The following is a 9,103-nucleotide window of genomic DNA, read 5'->3' on the forward strand; positions in this document are numbered from 1 at the left end:
AGACATAGCATTTACCCTTAAGTTACAGTAGCCCAGTGGTAGAAACATTCTTCTACAGCTATTTACTATAGAGTGAGAGATGGATGCTACTGGAAAGTTTAGAGAATAATTAAATCTCAGGAGTAAGGGCTTCTAAATAACAGGAAAGAACTGAAAGTAAAGTCTGGAGCCTGCAGTGCTGAAAAGCAGGGGACTGACAGGGGATCAAAGATCAGACCATGAAGGTCCCTGGGTACAAGACTTGGGGATTTTAGGGACGTCTGGGTGGCTCAGATGGTTAAGCATCTGCCTTCGGCTCAGGTCATGATCCCAAGGTCCTGGGATCGAGCCCAGCATCGGGCTCCCTGCTCAGTGGGGAGCCTGCTTCTCCCTTTCCCTCTGCCTGCCTGTCTGCCTACTTGTGATCTCTCTCTCTCTCTGTCAAGTAAATAAATAAAAATCTTAAAAAAAAAAAAAAAGACTTGGGGATTTTGATTTAATCCTCTATGTGCTGGAAAGTTACTGAAGGATTTCAAGGAGGGGACTGATAGACTTGTGCTTTAGAAAAGACAGTTTTTGGCAGCAGTGGATGGGGGGGATGGGGAATTTGAGAGACAGAAGAGAGAGGCTACTTACTATCAAAGGCCAGGCCAGAGATGAGCAGACCGGGGATTCTGACAACAGGGAGGGGGGGATTCAAGCTTGGCACCTGAATAGCCAGGAAAAGAACACTTGGGAAGGTGGACTAGGGACTCTGAAATGGAGTTGTGTCACACACTTCTCACAAACACTTACCAACTCCAAGGACCACAGAGAAGGTTAGTGCAGGACAGGGGGAGAGGTGGTAGTTAGATGAGAGGAGATGGCCATAAAAAACCCGACTTGCCCTTTCTTCATGGAGCCACATCTGCTCACTTCTCCCAGGCCCTCAAGAATATCATCTCTACTACTGATTACAATCTCTGCAGACACGGGCTTTGCCTACAGTACTCCCTGGCTGTTCTGGCTAGCCCCATCATGGGTTGCCTGGATCCCGGAAGTAGCTAGATCCCAGTGACAAGACATGGGACTCACTTTACAAAAGCATATTTTCTTTCTGGCCAGGGTGAGTGCTCATGGTAAGAAAAAGCAGAGAAAGAAATCGAAGGGTTTCCATGGGAATTCCTGAGAGCCGTGAACAACTGAAGCCTGAGGACAACTGGGGACAGAGTTAGAAGGCCTGGCTCCAGCTCTGAGAGAGAATGGGCATGAGGCTAGGAGCTACTGGTAGGCAAGGAGGACTTAGAGCCATTGATCCTGCTCAGGACACTGAGTTGGCCCAAAGCCAGGATTGGGGAGCGAAAGCATAACTTTGAAAGGTCTACATTCCTAATCCTTAAGAAATGTTAGCTTCTTTTTGAGTTGATTACAGGCCCTGCATATAAAATTCTACCACGGTTTCCTTATAAATGTGCACAGGTTAAGTTCTTCCCTTCTTTACTTTTCTCTCTCTTTTGCTCTGTTGTTTCCTATCTTTGTTCCAAATTTTTCCAGATACTCACGTTACCTTTGGAAGAGAATCTCTTGCTAAAGTCATTTCCTCAGTCTTTGGGAGGTGGGGGTAGAGGAGGGCAATCTTGGGCTATTATTAATAATGTCCTAGTTTCTAATCATTTCCTCTTGGGCTTGAGTTTGAAAGACCTAAGAGCGTATCTTAGCTGGTCCTGTTCTAACCTTCAGGGCAAAGAAAGGAATTACCCCTCACTGACATTTCCTTGGCATATAGCAAAGTAATCCTGGCCATGAAGGAGAGAGGATCCTCACTGGATCCTTTTGGCAATAAGGAGGAAATGCACTGTTGTAAAGAATGGAAGAGGAGGGTTTCTATGCCACTGCACAAGATTTGGCTTGGGTCAGTACACACTTCCCAGAAGGTTCAGGGGACTTCCAACGGAAGCCCATGAGCTGGCAAAGCATGCTGTACCTCTTCAGGAAGCAAGCTATAAACCTGCTTTTATATTTATATATTTTATATTTATATATTCCTCCTTGAAAATCTACTCCCTAGAATTTCTGCAGCTCTGGATATAGTGAATGGTTTATGACCAGTATGAAGGCCATGTGGGTGACAGATAGCAAAGCTACACACACGTGTATTTTTTGACTCCACAATTCCCCTTCTGGGGATTTAGCTTACATACACGTGCAACGAGGTTTAAACATCAGGTCATCATTGAAGTTTTTGTAATGGCAAAAGAGCTGGAAATAAGCCAAAAGCCCAGCAAGGAGGAAACTAGTTAAATAAACTGTGGTATATCTGTATAATAGAACTCTATGTAGTGGTAAAATGGAGTGAGGAAATGCTTTATGTGCTACCATGTAAAGCTCACCAAGACATACTGTAAAGTTAAAAAAGCATGCTGTGTATAAGTTGCTACTTTTTCTATTATAAAGAGGGGGAAAAATTAAGACTACATATACATTTGAATTTTCTTGGGTGTGCAGAAAGCAACTGAAAAGACACATACAAAATGAACCCAGTTGCTACCTGGGGGCAAGGTGGGAAATGGGCAGATAGGGGACATGTACTGAAGTAGACTTTCGCTGTACAGTAATGACCAAACACGAGCTAGCAGATTCATCCTAGCTGTGAGTACAGAAGAGGTTACTGATTCAGCAGCTGGTAAAATTCTTAGGTGTTCTTTCCCCCAGAAATATACTGTGACCCGTCATTAAGGTATGTCATTAACCCTGTTTACAAAGAGCTCTAAAAGTTTTCCAGTTTATGACTATAGTCTTCATCCACAGACATAACTGCTTGTCATAGTATTTCCCCCTCGCCTGTTAAAGACTTGCAGTGTGACAGGCTAGACTCAGGCTGGTAAGCGCTCCCCTTATGTCCTGCATGCATGCAGAATTGTAGGAAGCCTTCTTTTATTTATTTTTTTAAAGATTTTATTTATTTATTTATTTGACAGAGAGAGAGAGCATAAGCAGGGAGAGTGGCAGGCAGAGGGAGAGGGAGAAGCAGGCTCACTGAGCAGGGAGCCCGATGCACCTATGTGGGACTTGATCCCAGGACCTTGGGATCATGACCCAAGCCGAAGGCAGATGTTAACAAATGAGCCACCCAGGCACCTGAAGAAGCCTTCTAAATTCTAAGTCTGTGGGTTTAATGTCCATGATAATCATACTTTTTAAAACAATTTGAACCATGAAACTATTACTCATTAAAAACTTTTTTAAAATGAGTGATAAGATCTGTCACCAGGAAATTAACAAACCTTAAATCCAGCTCCAATTACTGTCTAGAAATATATTTTCTTTTTTTTCCTTTAAAAAAATTTTTTTTAAAGATTTTATTTATTGGGGTACCTGGGTGGCTCAGTCAGTTAAGCATCTGCCTTTGGTTCAGGTCATGATCCCAGGGTTCTGGGATTGAGCCCCACCCCATGTTGGGCTCCTTGCTGAGCGGGGAATCTGCTTCTCCCTCTGCCCCTCCCCCTGTTTTTGCTGTCCACACTCTGGCTCTCTCTCTCTCTGAGAGAGAGAGAGTGCACAAGCATGGGGAGCAGCAGAGGGAAAGGGAGAAGCAGGCTCTCCGCTGAGCAGGAAGCCTGATATGGGGCTCCATCCCAGGACCCTGGGATCATGACCTGGGCCCAAGGCAGATGCTTAACCGGCTGAGCCCCCCCAGGCACCCCTAGAAATATATTTTCTTTGTTAAAGCTAGAAGGAAGAGGGGGCGCCTGGGTGGCTCAGTTGGTTAAGCGACTGCCTTCAGCTCAGGTCATGATCCTGGAGTCCTAGGATCGAGTCCCGCATCGGACTCCCCGCTTGGTGCGGAGTATGCTTCTCCCTCTGACCCTCCCCCCTCTCATGCTCTGTCTGTCTCATTCTTTCTCTCTCAAATAAATAAATAAAATCTTTAAAAAAAAAAAAAGCTGGAAGGAAGAATATCTTGGGGATATAACAATATGCAAATTAGCACCTTGCAGGTGCCTGGCTGCCTCAGTTGGTGGAGCATGGGACCCTTGATCTCAGGATTATGAGTTCAAGCCCCATGTTGGGTGTACAGATTACTTAAAAACAAAATGTTTAAAAAAAATTAGCACCTTGCTACTCTTAATATTTTACACTATGTGAAATAGCTATTCTATCTGTTCTATCTCTCAATAGCTGTTTATGCTAGGAAGTCACCCAAAATGATCCAGATTCATCTTAACCCTTAAAGAACCCTTAACCTTAAACTCTTAAAAAACCCTCAGAATAATACTCTAGCATGTCACTGGGAACCATGGTCTTTTCATACAAAGTGAGCCTTGATTATGAAGGAAGTTGAGGGTTGCCACCAGTCTGTATGAGCCTTAGTGTGAATTACTAAGTGGAATTCATTTCTCTAGATTTTTTTTTAAAGATTATATTTATTTATTTATTTATTTATTTATTTATTTATTTTTATTTTTTTTAAAATTTTATTTATTTAGAGAGAGCATGTACAAGTGGGGGAGGGGCAGAGGGAGCGGGAGAGAGAGAATCCCAAGCAGACTCCCTGCTGAGCATGGAGCCCAACACGGGGCTCAATCCCAGGACCCTGATATCATGACCTGAGCCAAAATCAAGAGTTGGCCGCTTAACTGACTAAGCCATCCAGGCACCCCTCTCCAGATATTTAACATCTAACAACTGGAAAATCATCCTAATGTTCTTATTCTGTTGGACCAAAATACCTTACCCTCACCTATGAGAACATTTTTTAATAAGAAATATCTTAAAGTTTTGATGAGATGGCATTCCCTAGGGTTGTGCAGTACACAACCTGGCCATCTGTACTGAGCTGCTCTGATTGGGTTGTGTCACGCAGTTAAGTATTCCCCCGGCAGCAGCACAGTGGCTAACAGGCCATAAGTATCACTAATGCAGCTCTCAGGTTGGTTTGCACACTTCCATAGAGCCAGCTGTTAAAGAGACAACAATTCAAGCCAAATAGATTCAGATAGTTTCTTAGCTACACAGATGTAAGGTCAGCCTGGGTCAGTTCCTCGTGTCCCTAGTCCCACAGGATGATGCCAAACCAGAGGGGACCAAATGACAGGTACCATGGGCACTTGGCTCTGCCCCTGAGGAGACAACTCCAAACTCAAGCCAAACAGGTTTATAGCCTGCAACCATATCCTTCAGGGGACTGAAAGGCCTGTGCTTGCTTGAGATGAAGGAAGGCAATGAGAAATGGCCTACGGCAATTTCCCTGAAGATAGGGGAGGTGGGTGAACAATGACCTTGAGGTAGTTCCTCCCAAGTCAGCTTATCTCCCTTAGTTTCAGAAGGAATCACAGAGCATTCCACCAAAATTTGGTCAGACTGTGGTGAAGCTTTGCCTAAGTGGCCCATGTGGACAAATATGTGTCACCAAGGTGGCAGGGTGGAGCTATTCCTCTAAGACGATGAAATATGGCTACATTCAGGCATTTTTGGCAGCTCACTGGACAAGAAAGACCAGGAGGAAGGAAGTAAAGAGCCTAAAATAAATAGATCTTATTGACATACTAACTGCAAGGGACAGGAATTGATTCAGAGAAGGATTTGTGTAGTTGGTTACCAGAAGTTCCCAGCACTCTACGTTGCTCCTTGCTGGGGGTCAGGGGGAAAAATGACTTTGGCAAGAAAGGGGATGGAAGGCTGACACCAAAACAGAAGCCTAACAACCCTTCTGCTTGTTCCTTAAAGGTCTTCCACTTCAGCATGATGATACTGCCCAAAAAAATGCGGCCACTGCTGTTTCTGGTTTCCCAGATGGCCATCTTTGCTCTCTTCTTCCATCTGTATGGCCACAACTTCAACTCCCTGTCCACGAAGGAGGAGCCCAAGCCCATGCATGTGCTGGTCCTGTCTTCCTGGCGCTCTGGTTCTTCTTTTGTGGGACAGCTTTTTGGGCAGCACCCGGATGTCTTCTACCTGATGGAGCCCGCGTGGCACATCTGGATGACCTTCACACACAGCACTGCCTGGAGGCTGCATATGGCAGTGAGGGATCTGATCCGTGCCATTTTTCTGTGTGACATGAGTGTCTTTGATGCCTACATGAAACCCAGTCCTCGAAGACAGTCCAGCCTCTTCCAGTGGGAGAACAGCCGGGCCCTGTGTTCCCCACCTGCCTGCAACATCTTCTCCCGGGATATGATCATACCCCAGGCTCACTGCAAGCTTCTGTGCAGTAAACAGCCCTTTGAGGTGGTAGAGAAGGCCTGTCGCTCCTATAGCCACGTGGTGCTCAAGGAGGTGCGCTTCTTCAACCTGCAGGTGCTCTACCCACTGCTGAGAGACCCTTCCCTCAATCTGCACATTGTGCACCTGGTACGGGATCCCCGGGCAGTGTTCCGTTCTCGAGAACACACCATACGGGAACTCATGATTGACAGCCGCATTGTGATGGGGCAGCATTGGGAGAAAATCAAGGAGAAGGATCAGCCTTACTACATGATGCAGGTCATCTGCCAAAGCCAGCTGGAGATCTATAAGGCTGTGCAGTCCTTGCCCAAAGCCCTGAGGCAACGCTACATGCTTGTTCGCTATGAGGACCTGGTCCGGGACCCCATTGCCCAGACTGCCCAAATGTATAAATATGTGGGACTGAAATTCTTGCCCCACCTCCAGACCTGGGTGTACAACAGCACTCGAGGCAAGGGCATGGGTCATCATGCCTTCCGCACTAATGCCAGGAATGCCCTCAACGTCTCCCAGGCCTGGCGCTGGACCTTGCCTTATGGAAAGGTTTCTCGACTTCAAGAAGTCTGCAATGATACCATGACTTTGCTGGGCTACCACCTTGTCAGATCTGAGCAAGAGCAGAAAAACCTGTCACTGGATCTTCTGTCTACATGGACTCCCTCCAACTAAGTCCACCAAGAGGGTAGAAGAAGCTCTGTCCCCAACTGGCATCAGCCTCAGCCTCAGCCCCATTAACCAAAAGCTTCTGAGTCTTTTTTTTTTTTTTTTTAATCCATGAGAGACAGAGAGAGAGAGAGAGAGAGAAGCAGAGGGAGAAGCAGGCTCCCAAGGAGCAGGGAGCCTGATGCGGGACTCGATCCCAGGACCCCGGGACCATGACCTGAGCCGAAGGCAGACGCTTAACCATCTGAGCCACCCAGGCGCCCCCAAAAGCTTCTGAGTCTTAATTACATGTACACTGGTGTACATGTGAGCATGAGTTGTGCCCACCCATGCTCAAGCTGAGAAACTTTCATGTTTCTGCTCATGCCTAGAAGAGATTCAGCAGCATATTCCACCCTGAAAAAGGAGTATTGCCTTTCTTCTCTTCTTGGCTTTCCTATCCGTGTATACCTCAAAGACTTTGTGGCCTGGGGTCCTATTTAGCACCACGCAGTATCAGTGGAGTAAATCCATAAACTTCTCTGTCCACATCTTGCCCGGTGGGAAAGGGAGGAGACAGGAAAACCGGGGAAATGGGTCTTCCACCAAAGAACCCACCAGCACATTCCACAGGGATATGAACTCTGAGACCATGGAACTCCTGATGGATTCAAAAAGGGAACAGAGAACAGGATTGGATGCTTATGGTGAGCTTGGCCGTCACAGCTATCAGTTATCACAAATACAAAATAAGATCTCTGCACGACAGAACAAGCTCTTAAATTCATGGGGGTGGCTGGGCCTGATGTGGACATCATTTCCCACCAGTGTTTTCCTATCACATAGAAGACTTTGACTTGTGAAGCTGCCATCCGTTAACACTAAAATTCCAAATAGGATTCTGTTAGGAGTTTCCCATGTTATGCTTTCTAATTACTTAGTAGTAAATACTAATTCTTAGAGGACCCTAACATGATAGCATAAGCATCTTTATAGATTTTTTTTTATACTTTTACTATTAGTGTTACCCATAAAAAAAAAACTGCTAAGACAATATTTGGTGTTAGAATATGAACTGAGTCTAAACTGATCAATACTGACCATCATACTGTGCTCTTAAGAATCTGTAGAAAGTAGGCAACTAGCAACTAAACCCTTTCTTTCTTGTGTGAGGTGTGAGTTGTGATAATATTGTATATATCACCCTAGGGTCTGGGCAAAGGGTTCTTTTAATGTGATCGTCGGCCAGAGAACCTCAGGTCTAGTATGGCCGGCGCTGTTCAGCTCTTCCGGGTCACCTCTCCACATGATAGAGGTTGTTGCTCCCAGTCTTTGCAGCACTCCCCGGGTCTTGTGATACATCCGAATCTACCGTTAGAAATTCATTTTGCCATGCCACACCTCAGATCTGCTGGAATTGGAATCCACCAGGGTGGGAGCTGGGATTCTGTATGTTGATCAAGCAACCCTGGTGATCCTTTCATGGCCAGCCTGGCAATACCACACCCTCCACTGGGGAGCAGCACTGTTTGCCTTCCTGCTTCAAGACAATTGCCTTTGCAGAACATGCCAAGTATCCACACTGCTGACTCCTGACACTGGTGCTGTCCTTGGGTTGGAAGGAATAGGAAGAAGGTCTATATTTGTCTGGAACTCCAGGGACCTCTGAGTCCTGACTTGCTTAATATTTCGCTTTGTCCAAACCTGAAAGATGCCAACACTTCATCTTCCCTTTGGTTCCCACTCCCACTTCGGACGTGGTCCTCACCTCATAAAGTGCCATCGATGGCAGATGGGAATTCTCACGCCTGATTCTGCCGAGGAGCTCTTGGGCTCTGGCACCACCTGAGATGTGTGAGTGGTTACCTTTGCCAGCTGGGTCTAGCAAAGTTAATCTATATGTGGCTCTAAAGGAATGAACTTATTCTAACATGTAAACCTAAGCCACTCTAGAAAGACCTCAAAAGCCTAGCAAGAATCTCCTAAGCAAATGCTTCTTGCCTCTACGAACCTTCCAAAACTGTAAAAAGTTTCCCCAACATTGAACATAAGGCCAGGGCAGTAGGTGATGGTGCAGAGTTAAAAAGACCAGTGAGGGGGACAGGCAGTAATAAGACTCAACTGCTTCTGATTTCCCCTCTGAAATTCCAGCCTCCACCTGAATTGTCTTAATGTTAGCAACTTCCTTAGGAACCATCTCTATGGGATGCTGGAGTACAGAGCGGCTTGCTTCTCCTTCTCCAAAGGAGTCGTTCTGTGCTCATGAGCGCATGGG

The 9,103-nt window shown here is 45.9% G+C and overlaps 1 protein-coding gene across 1 annotated transcript; it reads left to right on the forward strand.

The window, feature by feature from the left end:
- Positions 1-5,665: 5,665 nt before the first annotated feature.
- Positions 5,666-6,877, forward strand: CHST4 (carbohydrate sulfotransferase 4). The gene has a single exon (XM_035025319.1). It carries the CDS (start codon positions 5,701-5,703, stop codon positions 6,853-6,855), a length of 1,155 nt encoding a protein of 384 aa, XP_034881210.1. The 5' UTR covers positions 5,666-5,700; the 3' UTR covers positions 6,856-6,877.
- Positions 6,878-9,103: the final 2,226 nt, after the last annotated feature.

Source organism: Mirounga leonina, unplaced genomic scaffold (genome assembly GCF_011800145.1).
Source record: "Mirounga leonina isolate KUSES-001 unplaced genomic scaffold, KU_Mleo_1.0 Mir_180, whole genome shotgun sequence".
Lineage (NCBI taxonomy): Eukaryota > Metazoa > Chordata > Mammalia > Carnivora > Phocidae > Mirounga > Mirounga leonina.

Coding starts and splice junctions, on each gene's coding strand:
- CHST4 (XM_035025319.1), top strand. CDS start 5,701: ATGATGATACTGCCCAAAAAAATGCGGCCACTGCTGTTTCTGGTTTCC.